Here is a 13691-nt window from a genome sequence, read left to right on the forward strand (position 1 = left end):
CAGCGATTGAAAATATTATCGTATCATCATCATAATCTATCATGGACTTTGTCTTTTGCCATTGCATACTATTAATAATTTCACAATTGAACTGCAGCAAAAAGTTAATGGCCGACTCTCCCAAGAAATCAAACACCCAACACGCACATTTTCAGTATTTTTGCGCTGAAAAGACTTTTACTTTTCTTTCGCGCAATATCTGTATCTGCCATGCGTAACCCCCCACCGAAAACCGAACAAAACAATCGAACGAAGTCGTACATAAAGTCATTACGACTCGTACAATGGCCATCCCGTATGTAATGAAACGTTACCATTTACAATTACAAATTACAACAATAACTTTGCCATTCATTTGGGGCCCACACAAGTCTGGCCTAAAGACGGATAAGAAATATTGCTGTTGTCGTCGTTGGTGGTCGGTGGAAACGCTTTGAAGATCGGGGTTTGGACAGTACGTAGATGCTTTCTATGGAAGTGTCATTTATCTTTGAGAAAATTGTGTCAGTAGTGTGAAACTATCATCTTGTGGTGGCTCTTTACAGAGGAGAATCTATACAACATCTGTACTGCTGCCATCTGATTCTTTGAAAATAAATTCTCAAGGCATCACTCAGGGCTTCTTTTGGGAACATATCCCATGCATAGAGAACCACTCCACCGTGTCGTATTTTCCCAGCTTCTATTCCTTTTCCCCTCTTAAAATGTTACCCACAAATAAATCAAACATTTCCCTCTTCAACTTAATATATTGTCGCTTAATTAATCCAATATGCTAAACCCCTGAAAACACATTAACATAATTTTGTAATATTTGAGATACAGGAAAAAACCTTATTGAACTGTCAGCAAAAATATTTCACAAACCTAATTCGCATGAAAAATTTATGCAAGCCAAATAAAAATACATAAAATAACTAACCAAAAGATTTCTTCTCCCTGCTGTGTTGTGGGCTTATTTGCACACAAAAAACTTGGCTAAAACCGTAGCCAAAATATTGCATAAATTGTTGGTACCGCGGCTCTTAGGGCTTGTGTAATTTCGTGTTTGAATACACTTATTTTCTAGCGTGAGAATTTCGTTTTCTGGTAATTACGAATAAATTTTGTATTGGATTATTTTTATTTTTTTTTTGGCATAAAATATACAAATAAATTCAGAAAATTGATGTACACGGAAATAAAAGACGCTTTCTGCAATTAAACAATTGTATTTGGGGTTTATGTAAGTCCCCGAATTCCCATTAATCCGAGTCTGCCGCATGACAATTTCATACAGCATTTTTGAATCAATTGGGTATCATATATTTGATGGATTTCTCTGGTTTTGTGGGAGTTAATTGGGTTTATGTTTGATTTCACGAATTAAGGTCAAGTTTTGTATTTTTCCATTCAATAAAAAAATGCCATAATTATTCGGGTTTAATCTGCATAAACTTGATAAGGTTTTACAGCCCCAGCCCCAGTCCAAGCCCAAACCCAAGAGGTTCTCTAACTGGAGCGTGGCTTTTAATGAGCTGTGGCTGCTCTGCTCTTTCGTTCTTTGTCTTTGTCTTTGTCTGTACAGGTAATCAGACCCAAAGTTTTCTTTTTTTTCATGTACGAGTATATTTTGCATACTCTCATATGACAGCCAGTCAATGGCCAGGCCAAAAACGACAAAAACTACTTTTTCTGTTGGCCAAGTGTGACGCGAAAGTCGCGGCGACAAAGTCCATAATTACAAACAGCGATGTGCGGCAACCTTTCTTTTCAAGTGCCATATTCGAAGAGGGCACAAAGGTAGGAGAGAAAGGGTTAATTGGCCCAAAGAGTGCAGATATTGTTTGATTTATGATTTATTTATATTTGGAATTAAAGTGCTGGTCGGTGGAAGTCTTATGGAAATTAGGGGTAATATTTGGCTTTTATTTGATTTTGGGAAATTCATTTTCGACAAAAATTTGTACCTAGAAAAATCATTCTAAAATCAGCTGGCATCTGGCACTAGCTCTAGAAATATTAAGAGATTAATGTAGGGAAAATATACCTTTCTTTGAGGGTTAAAAAGTAGGAATATATTCCTATAAAACAGATACCGAAAACCCCTAAATCATTGTTCTTAATTGTTCATATTTCTCTGAAAATTCAACAATTAATCGGGACCCCCCTTTTTGGGAAAGATTTGCTCTAGCTATGGCGCTATTTCCCTGCCTTATAAATCTTTGGAAATTTTTCTACATTATTTGAAATTACTGGACCAAATGGGCATCTTTCTGTCTCAATCTGTCTCTGTCCTCCCTCGCACCTTGGCATCCATTTGGCGTACAAAATTTCTTTGATGTCCATTTTGCATTTCACTTTATGTAAGCCTCTGGAAGTTTTTGCGAATTGCTTTATGCGGTTTCGCGTTTGTCGCAGTCGCTGTTGAAGTCGCGTTTGAAGTCGCGATTGGAGCTGGAGCTGAAGCTGAAGCCGGTGCCGGCGTCGCCACCATTTGTTGCTTGTGGCTTGGGGGCCTAGACGCGTTAGTCGCGCGCTGAACTTTCAAACAAACAGACGTGTGCGGTGTTTTCTTTGCTGTTTCTTTTCTATCGCTGTGTTGGGGGGGGGGCTCGCTCAAGCGGCCGCGTATAACGCTTTTACAGTTGGACAAGGATTGGGTGGTCGCTGCTTGGCGCTCCGTGGCGCTGCTCGAGTGCGCGCATGCCCCAAAAATGGGCCTCAACGAGTGCTCAGTGTTCTACGGTTCGACACAAAGTCTGAATGCGACTAAAACCGCGTCCACGTCCACGTATTCGTTGCCAACGGCTGTCGATGTGAAACAGTTTGAACAAATGTTGAAAAATCATAAGAATCTGCAGGCCAAGAAGTACAGCTACAAGGATTATCCGAACGATGTGAAATACGGGAAAATCTATGCGGGCATCGGCTGTGGCGGGGCAGCAGCAGGAGGAATAGGCGGAGGAGGAGGAGGAGCAGGCGGCGGTGGCAGTGGCATCAAAAAGCTCTTCAACAACAACAGCCAGAACCACAACAACAACAACATGAATGTGGGCAAAGGCAGCAAACTGATGCCTGCCACAAGGATACCGACCACCAAATCCATGATTGCCTCGGGAGCAGCAGCATCCGCAGCAGCATCCTCAACGACCGCCAACGACATGGATATGTACCGTTCGTTCAGCAAGAAGAGCTCCTCCTCGTCCTCGTCCGCGTCCGCGTCCAGCAGTGCCTTCCTGTGGAACTCCTTTCGGATGCCACGAAAACAGAAATCCCTGCTCTCCGATAAGAAACGAAGTGGCGGCGATGCCGGTGAGTGTCCAAATGAAAGAAAAAAAAAAATCAATTTCCATTCAGGGATTCACCCTTTTTGTCAATTGATAATCGCCATCGGTCTGCCGTCGGCTGTGACCCATTTGAAGATAGTCTTTCGGCCGTGGTTCAGAGAACAATGGGGATTGTTTGGCTCTGGCCGGCGGCTATTTGGTTAACAAGAGTGAAAGATGAGACGAGCGATCTGAATTGGGCAACCCAGACCCACCGACTCTTGTATAATTTGAAAATTGCTTAGGCATGACCCACCACAAAAAAAAAACATGTTGCCGCTCCTCTGCAGATCCCCAATCTCTACCATCTACCAGTCTCCCAATCTCCCATCTCCAGTTGTAGGGTATACCAAATCGAGGTTCAAGTCTTGTTCTGTTGGGACTTTGGCGCTAAGTGTTGCAAATACGATTTTCGTATATTTTTTGGTTGTCTTTTTTTTCCATTATTTCAGCTTAATTATGAAATTTTGTTTTGCTAAAAATAAACCACAGGAAAATACAAAAAATAACATTTAATTGCTCAAGTTTTTTCCATTTTTCATTTGGCAAGTCATTTATTTGGATGGCTTTGGGTCTTGTCATCGCATGGAAAAATACGACATGATTGGACAAATGCTGTGCAGAGTTGTAATTAAGAGATTTCAGAAATTGGGGGTTTAATATCGTTTGGCATTTGATTGTTTTGTGGGGAGCTTGTGTACAAAGTTCAAGAAAGCCAAGACCATGGCTCTTAGAGTGTGTTTTCCCAGCCAAAAGGTAAACGTTTCCGGCGATGGTATCTGCCCTAGAACTGCCTTTTAGTTTTCGTTTTTCTTTAGAGTCCCCTCCCAAACTCCCATTTTATATTGCCTCTATCCACTGTCCCCAATTCTAATCCCTATCTTCGAGAGCATTAGAAACCGCCATTGCAAATGATGGCCCCATTTCTGCAGCATCGTTCTGCCAGATTCCTTAACTGATGGGCAGCCTTAGCGGGCACTTTGTGGCTCATTCAATATTGATGGTTCTTAACACTTTTACACGCCGTCCAAACATTCGTTTTGGCCCACCAGTGCGCATGCCCCGCCGCAACGCATAGGCGCAACAAGAATATGTGGCAGCCACAAACACAGACCTTACGGGCCGGTTGGTATCTCCTCTTCTGGCCTTCTGTGGACCGGTATTGATTTTTTTGGCACAAGATTGCAAAAGTTTTGCGTCTGGTCCTCTCTAAGGGTCCTGTGCAAAGTCTCAAGTTTTTCTGTGCTGTTGGATGACTAACAACCCCGACGACAATGATGTGGATGACTCATCTCGAGAGCTACCCCAACAACCCCAACAACAGCAATGGCAACAGAAACAACACTTTCTCACTCACTTTCTCTACCTCGCTCCCTCTTGCAACTGTGTGTGGCAGCATAATAGACGCAAAAAAAAAGAAATGCTTTGGAGTCGATGGTAAAGATACCCTTGCAGATCTATCGTTCTTATGGGGACCATATTTTGATTTAATTCTACCAAAGAAATGCTACAGTTCTTTAAATTTTGTGGGATTATCTTCTAGAGACTAGATAGATCCTGTGGAAGTACCATCATATAAGGTATAAGCCATATTCTGGCAAAGCTTCAGTCAGTTGGGATCTGAATTAGGGTTAGAGTAAACATCCTTTCATCTGGGAAAACAGGAGTACCCTTTGTAAGAGCATAAAAATTGCATAATGTACTTTTTTCCCCTCCTGTCATTCTCTTCTATGAGAGTGTGTGTGTGTGTGTGCGTATGTTGCGGGACATTTGGCACACTGACACTCATTGTGTATGAGATATGACAGCCACAGGAAGAGAACGCAGGCGCAGTGAGAGAGAGAGAGAGGGAGAGCAAGCTTTATCAAACTGTTATACACTGCTTGTTTACAGTGCTGCCCAAACTTCAAGCGATTCATTTCGCTTTTTTGGGGCATTTTCAAGTGGAACCGAGTGATAAAAATTCACTTAATGCTTTCAAAATCCCCCGCCAACGATTGACTAATAAATCTTTGCTCGCACAAAATCACAAAATTAATTAATAAATCGAAAATGTGGAGGGGAACGAAATGTGAAATACCGAAGACAATTAAATCATAGCTGTGCTCGGCGCTCATTAACGGTACTGTTGCGTTTTTGGCGCAAACAAACTGTGACCACACATGCCTCCAGCCCCCTCCAGGCTTTAGGCCCAGGCCAGCAGATAGACAGTCGGCTCTAATGGAGTCAAGTGCAGACCTCGTAACGGCAACGGCACCACAGCCACGTCAGAAGTGGCAGCTCGATAGAGGCTGTGCAACAAGAAGAGGCAGAGGCAACGCCAGAGTAGAGAGCAGCGTCTGTGCAGCGGCAAGTCCAAGACCAAGTGGCGGCGGCTTCTGTGCAGCAGAGCACAACCAATTGTTGCCACAAGCAGCAGCAACTGCAAAACAAAACACCAGAGAACAGACACAGCAGAGCAGCACTGCAAATTGATTGATCAATGCCTTTCAGTCTCGAGATGTGCCTTGGCCCCGGGCCAAATTGTCAAGCGGCCGGCCAGCGGCCAACGGCCAACACGGGGAGACCGGGGCGTATGCGCAATCCATTTCCAGGCCAAATGCAAAGATAAGCCCCGCATTGAACTTGTTTTCTTTTTCACTGGCAACCCCATAATTAAGGTCGAACTATAAAATATTTATGGCCAACACTAATCGATTCCAAATCGGCTTAGGAGAACAAAGATTGCGGGGTTTCGGTACAGTTTTCCACTGGAAATGGGTTGATCTATGAGCGAAGATATAAAATGATAGTTTAGCAAGAGTATTAATGGGATTTTGATAACCTAAACTTAGGCAAGAGATGTTTTGATTTGCATCTTAATGGGATATCTTAAAGTATAATCCACGGAGAAGCTGGGGGGTTTTCCAATAGCACAGGTCTCTGGTTGGAGTTGGGTTCTGCTGCGCTCTCAGCTGTGAAACAAACACACAATCTTCGTATCTGATTATTATTTCTTCATTCAATTATAATTGTGGAATTAGTTACACCTTTTCTGTGCTATTTTAATATTTGTAAAATCTCCACCCAATCCCACATCAAATTATGCTATTAAAATAATTATAATTTCATAATTTCGCCTGAAAATGTTCAACAATTCGCTTCGCTGCCCAAAACTTCCAATTTGCGGATTATAATTTGAAATTTTGTGCGTGGAAAATTTAATAACTTTTTTGTGCGCGCTTCCTCGCAGTCGTCTCGCAGTCTTTCTTCATGTCTGCACAAAGCCAAATGCGTATTTCTCTTTTCGCCAATTTGTCGCGACGCTTCGTGCCTGGACTTAGACGGTCTTAGCGGACCCATACAGACCCAAGACCCCAAGCAAAGCCCAACACAAAAACTATGCCAAGTGTTTTTTATTGACTTACGCACAGTGCGACGGGGTCTGGGCTCTCGCTGCCGCTCTCCTCTCCAATGTTGTTGCAATTAACACTTGTTGACAAGTTCACTGGGCCAGGCCCGGGCCAAGCCATAAATATATATGTACATATGTAATTGTATTTGTGGTCTCTGCTGTTTTTCACTGGGGCGTGGGCGTCGCCCAACAAACAGCTGGCTGTGCTGTGACCCCACTCTGTCGGGCTATGATTTTGTGGCATTAAATTTTGATTTATATTGGGTCCATTAATTAGACGCCAGTCTTCAGTTGAATTTTTCGAGGCTACTGTAAATGAAATGACAGAAATTAATTAAATATTGCTCATGCGCCTAGTGGCCGTTCGCCTGCTAAGGCAATTAAGTGACCCTCATTGATGCACCATCCCAGCAATATCTCTACTGACTCTGTCATCAATTCTCCATTGAGAATAGGTCTCTTTCCCTCTTTCTGTGCTCATGTCTCTCCCTGCTCTGACGTCAGAATATGACTCTTTTTTGAATTACGCGCCTCGGGACGGGTCTGCTTAGTGTACACTTTTTTCGCGCTGTTCATTAATGCTGTGCACATATGTACAAGCATGAAAGAGTATGACGTACACTGAGGATAATGATTGAGTGAAATGATAGAATTCTGAAATCTGAAATCTTAGATGGATCTTGAAAATGTACTAAGAAATGAATACATCAAGAGCTAGAAAAGTATAGCTCTCCTATATAATTGAGGCATTTTTTATTATATTGTCTCTAGGAACAAACTTTCAGAATTCCCCAAAGAAATTGCATCAGTTTTTTTTATGAAATGAAATAAGTTGTTACTGGAATTGGTGCGAGAGTGAAACTGCTGCTGTTTTACTAATTTTCCTATTGAGACATAGTCGTAGTCATCCCTCTATGTCACAATCGTAGAAAATTATCCAACTTTTGTAACTGTCATGTGGAAATATGGCACAATAAACGAAAAGTGTCAACAAGCAGTTTACTTTAAAGTAGCAAAGCAGTTGTAGTAGAGTAGAGCTCTTTAACAAGCAGTTGTACAGCTGCTAAGCAGTGTTTGGAATCGACAAGCAGTATTTTCTTGAAAGAGGAGGGAAATGGCGGTGATTATTTACTTTTCAATACATTTTCTGGCAGTGTCTGATCAGCGCCTTGTGGCGATCATAATCCACCACATGGTGAAATCAGCGCCACAATTAGCAAATGCTGCCGCTGCCTCGGCCGCTGCCCCCAAAGAAAATATACAGCCAATGAAGCCCACGAACAACGACGATCCCCAAGCGAACGGCGAACAACGACGATCCGATACCAAACGAACAACGACACGATTGTGAGCGACTCGCGCCTCTTTTTATTTTGAATTAAATTCATTAACAGTTTATGTTTAGAAGTTTGCGCGATTGTATCGCCAGCTCGTATTTAATTTGTGTGCGGATTGTACGGATTGTACGGGGATTCGGCTACGGCGCTACGCGTGTGCCAAAGAATTGCAAATTCGGAAATAAAGATGTGAATCAATAAAAATAGTGTGCGTGTGCATTTTTGCGGAATTAAAAGGGCTTCCCTCCCCCCCCAAAGGAGGTGCATTCTCTCTCTCATTAAGGATGTCCCCAAGTGTCGGCAATTAAAATCGAATTCCCTCGCCTCCGTCGATTCCTTCCAAGTCGGGAGAGTCTCCGCCGCGCAATGGCTCTGTTAATTGAATGCCTTTGGCCACATTAAACCAAATAGAGCGGAAGCAGTGTGCAAGTACCGTAATGATGGAAATGTACGAAACGGGTGCGGGTGGTGCTGCAGTGGTGGGTGGTGCTTGTGCCGGTGCCGCTGCTGTGGGTGATTGTGCCATAGTCGTCGATTCGTCGCTGCTGGTCGCCTGCGATTATGATGAGCATGCCGAGGATGAGGGAATTGGCGGTAAGGCATATCGTTTGCATTTGAAAATTGAACTGGGAATACATATAGCAATGTAGACAATGGAGGGACCCCAAGGAACATAGTTTAGAAGAGGGATTCAGATTCAATTGAAATAGAATTGTGGTCCATTTCCATCCTCCAAAATATGTGCTACATTTTAATTGCATTTTTATAGTGAAATATTTTGCATAAATTTGTATCATAAATGCTGTACATCTGTTGATAATTTTCACCAATTTTCTGCTCTTGACTTTGCGACGCAATTTCCGAATGTCTCAATCAAAAAAAACTTTTAATGCACTTGGCGCCCGTATATCAACCAAATATTGTGAAAAATAAATAGAAGTGGCATTAAAAGCCAATCGCATTTAGCAAAAAAAATTAAAACGAATATTATATACTCGCGTTTTGACGACGGGTTGGCCTAGAGCGTGCCACAGAACAAACATGAATTTTGGCAAAAACATTGAGAGTGTACCCTGTAACCAATAAGGGTGGGGGTATACGGTACGAGACTGAAAGTGGGTAATCGTATGGTATTTGAGATAAACGATAAACCTATCCAAATCCTTTGTATCTTTTCAAAAACCTTTCCTTAAACACAGAAAGAAAGTTCTTAGACCAAAGCCAGAGATCGGTGTGTCAGGGAATCACTGTGATAAATATATAGATAGGTATTAAAGAGATATTTAGAGGGCACAGAGATATATCAAAACAGATAGAATAATTAGCTAAAAAGTTGTATATTCATGGATTATCTTTGCGCTGATTAATATTTTCCAGGGTACTCCCCATTCTCTATTTGACCACGCTTAATTTATTATTCTCTCTTTTTCATCATTTCCACATTTCCTTTGCTCACTCATTGGCTTTCCAGTCATGAAGCTCTTTTTTTTTGCACTGCGGTCTTCTCTATCGTGGGATTTTTTGTTGTCGCTGTTTTTTTCTGTTTCTTTCCGCTGTGTGCCAACCGCAAAAATAATATGAAAAGAATATAAGTACATCAATCATATGCACGAACATTGAAAAAAATCATAGACATATACGTATCTGCATGCCCCAGCCCCCCCCAGCCCAGCCCCAGTCCCAGCCCCACTCAGTCATGTAATGATTAATTAGACAAATTCGGTTCGGTTTTTATTATTGCATTATTTTGGTATCTGGCATTGTGTCTATCTATTGGTTGGCCAAGAACAGAAGCATTGTTTTCGTGCACAACTTATCTAAAAATAATCATTAGAACTTGAGCCAAAAACGAAACGAAAAAGTATGTTTAAGCGAAAATAAATGGGAAATGCGCCAAGCCAGACGACGACGACTCTACGACCTTGAAATGTGTGTGCCTTCCCATAGGCATTGTTGTCCAGACACAGTCGATACACCCCAGTACTGAGTGAAATGAAAATCTTCCCATAATTCCCCTGATATGTGTCTTTCAACACTGCCCCCCCGACACTGGCAGTTCGAAGCGATCTCCCTGTCACTGTTCCATCATAAAAGACTTTGCCTTTAGTCGAAATCGGAATCGATCGTGTGTCTATAAGATATACATCCGTAGAGCGACCATCTTCTGGCCTGATTCTTCTTTGTGGACGCTCTTTTAATGTTTATCCATCGAGAGTTGTTTACAAATGACCTGGCTCCTGGCTGCGGGTCTTTTTTTGTATTTTTCCTCACTGTCTGAATGCATAATTTAGTGCAAATAGTGTTTACAATTTGTGTCATTAAGGGTGGGCTTATTTGAATTGGTTTGTTTATGGAATAGATTCAATTAAAGGCAAGTGTTTCGAACACATCACATTTGCCGGGATATCTTGATGGCATGTGTCTTCCTGCCGCAGAATGGATGATCATTCAATTGATGGCAGTTCCAAATACATAAGTAAACTATTTTATGGGGGAGCATAACATGTTTATTAAATTACATCTGGAATACATGCCTTTGTTCTTTTATTATAGAGAAAATGAAGCAGAAAATTACATTTAATTCGTTGACGTCAATCGCAACCACATTTTCTGTCTGTAGATCATAAAATAATGTTTTATGGATTAGATTTCCATGGAATATGTTGTTAGAGAGTAAAAATAAGCCTAAAACCATATCCGAATTCTAATCAAATTCCTCTTCTTTCCTGCATTCTTTAGGTTTTTTCTTTTGTTATTAAATTTTTCCTTCAAATAGTCATGTGTCGAGTAGAAATTTGCACAAATTTGCGGCCTGCCACTTGACTCTCGCCCACGGATAGTCGCGCTTGGGGCCAGGGGCCTGTGCCTATGCCTGTGCCTCGTTGCTAAAACAATTTGTTGTTAAATTGCAATTAAAGCAAAGCACCAAATGCACTGCCACACACAGCAATAAACCCCAAAGGCTGACGACTGTCTGTATTACACTATGCCCACCCCCCCGTATACCCTTTCCTTCAGCCCCATTTCCCCCCAAAGTGACCAAAGCGCGAAATAAAACAGAGGCAGAGGCATAATGGAGAACGATAGACAGAGCAGACACTGAGGAGATTGAGACAGCTACAAATGCAGTGAAAGAGACAGCCACAAACGATAGACAGAGACAGGGAGACAAGCGACGTTTAGTCGTTTCAAGTCGTGGCAAGTAGCGCTGTGTCGAGAGTCAAGTGTTTTTGGTTTTTTGGTTTTCGGTTATTTGGTTTTTGAGCATTTTCCAAACGCAGCTAATTGAAATGCCAGTTTCGAGTCGTTGTTGCTCGTTTTAATTACGCGCATTTCCATTTCCATCGGACGGACATGTTTTTTGTGGGTCGCCATGGGTTAAGACAGGTTGGCTGTTGCTTTTCCAAAATTCACTAAAATGGCTAAAACAACAATGAGCCGGAGCCGCAGTCAGTGGCAGCTGCCTAATGCCAAATAAGATATTTTGGAATTTCAATTATTTTCTGTCGCCCAAACGTTTGCACACAGAGCCGGACAGTGTCCGTCCAGGCAGCTGTCCGTCTCAGTGTCACAGCATCACACGGCCCACTGTGCAACGTGCACCACGAGAGACTGCCAACACCGTCCCAGTCGCAGTCGCAGTCCCAGTTTGACACATGTTCAGTTTTTAGCTGAAAACCCAAACCAAACCCAAACCGTCATTATGAGCTTGGCTGACCGAAATCGAACCCAAACCGAACACAGACCCCATGTGCAAACCCTGGGCATTCAATGGATTTTGATGTTGATTGATATTGTATGGGGGAGAGTTGTCCGGGAGGTGGATGGATGCCGCAAGGCACACGGGGGGAAAACCCCCATAAAAGAGTGCGAGAGAAAACGGAAAATAGTAGCTGCTGTTGGAAAATTAAATACGGAATTTGTTGGGGATTTGAAGGATGTATAGATTTCGGCCACAAAGGAATCCATGATTACCTCTTAAATGTTTCTAAACTAATTATATTTCTACCTAAACTTATACTTTTTATTGGGGACTTCTTTTGGGAAGTCTTATGTGGACTCCTTATTTCTCCTCCTCTCTATAATTTTTTCCTATAGTTTCAAAACCTTCCTTCCATCTAGATTGGGAAAATCCATGCAACACTTTTCACACCACGACAAAAAAAAAACACACACATTCGAAGGAAGAAATTTCTGAATGAAATCACCCGCCGCTGAGTGTTTCCCAGTGACAAATGGTCTGGGAAATGGGAAATGTCTGCATAGGAACTGTGAAAATAGAGGGCGGCGGCCATATAACTACTGAGGTGGTCGGTTTCTGTGCCATAAAATCGTCCAAATGGAATGGAATCGCATAGTTCGGGTCTCACTCCCCGCGTTGCCACCCGTTGGCTCGCTCGGCTGTCACCGGATTGAGCCTGTCAGCGACTTGTTGCGATTCGACAGGGACCAGAGAGAGTCGGGCCGTGAGAATATTCTGCTGGAAATTGTTGGAAATTACGCAGGGTACGAGGTGCCATGGCAAATATTCTTGGCCTTGCAATTAAATGGTCGTAGCTAATGTCATTTAATTGCCTAATTGCCATGCGAAATGTTCTGTTTCTTGGCTGAAACGCGGAGAGCCTGTCGTGTGCCAGACCCGTTCGAGTCGTGCGACATTGAGGAAGCACAGGGAGAGGCGGCATCAGGTGTGCCGACTGCTCCTCAATGACTTTCTCGAAGGTTCCTCCATTAATAATTGCTATTAAGTAATTTCTTGGAAGAATATTCAAGAATTGGGAAATGCCAAAGCACTTTCATGGGCCAACAAAACAGATTGACCTTTGCTAGATTTTGCCCCAAAGATCAGTCTCCTAAAAGATCATTGGCCGTTCGATTGGCCCAGATTTGAGGGGATTCTTCCAAGACACCCAAAACCTGAACAGTTTTCAAGCCAGTTTCGGTTTGTTGGAGTTTCCCGGGCATGGTATCGTTTATTTATTGGCCTTACACAATCTGTAAGAGGCGGCTAAATCCGCCACATCCACCTGCCACAGCGGCTGTCGTCGGCTAATTCATTAATTGAATTAATGCCTTGATGGCTTTACTGCAACGAGCAGGTTGCGGTTTTGTGCAACAATTTATGAAATGTCTGGCAGTGCCACCGATAAGAAGAGTACTTCCTTTCCGAAGCTATGACGCGATCCATGTGGGGCTATATTCAATGTAAATTGGAATGTCGTTTGACAATGTTGCAAAAACCAGTTCGAATGGAGCTACCTTGGTGACAAGGCAATTTCGCTTTCGATATTTGAATAATCATCTCGCGGTAATGATCTTAAGTCTGGCAGACAACTCCGGAAGACAGCACCGCCCCTTTCATTAGCGACAAGTAACAAATTTTTCCTGGTGCCAATTGTCATATGAGACATGTGCTCCGCTCCTGGCAATCTTGTTCAAACATCGGCAACTTTGTGTGCCACCTTGGCTCGTAGTCGGAAATTTATGTGGTAACATAAAACCGTCAACCGTTGTCTATGGCAGACACATGGCCGTATGCTCGTAGACCAGGCCGGCGGACAGCTTCAATTTGGAACCGCAAAACGGCGCGTGGCTTGTAAGGAAATCGTGTAAATTATGGACTGATCGATGGATGGATCATGCCGGTTACTG

The 13691-nt window shown here is 42.6% G+C and overlaps 1 protein-coding gene across 7 annotated transcripts in view; it reads left to right on the forward strand.

Annotated features, from left to right (window-relative positions):
* LOC6593307 (filamin A-interacting protein 1-like) overlaps positions 1-13691 on the forward strand; it is a 100618-nt gene that overhangs the window by 77511 nt on the left and 9416 nt on the right. Inside the window, exon 1 of one of the 7 annotated variants that reach the window (XM_026987189.1) lies at positions 2692-3294. The exons of 5 other annotated variants lie outside the window; for them this stretch is intronic. In XM_026987189.1, coding sequence (XP_026842990.1) covers positions 2697-3294 — 598 coding nt within the window. In that variant the 5' untranslated portion in view covers positions 2692-2696. Of the gene's footprint in view, positions 1-2691; positions 3295-8150; positions 8634-13691 lie in introns of those variants that run through there. One more of the 7 variants, XM_026987193.1, reaches the window with a different exon arrangement.

This window comes from Drosophila persimilis, unplaced genomic scaffold (assembly GCF_003286085.1).
Source record: "Drosophila persimilis strain 14011-0111.01,24,50 unplaced genomic scaffold, DperRS2 tig00000124-arrow-pilon, whole genome shotgun sequence".
Lineage (NCBI taxonomy): Eukaryota > Metazoa > Arthropoda > Insecta > Diptera > Drosophilidae > Drosophila > Drosophila persimilis.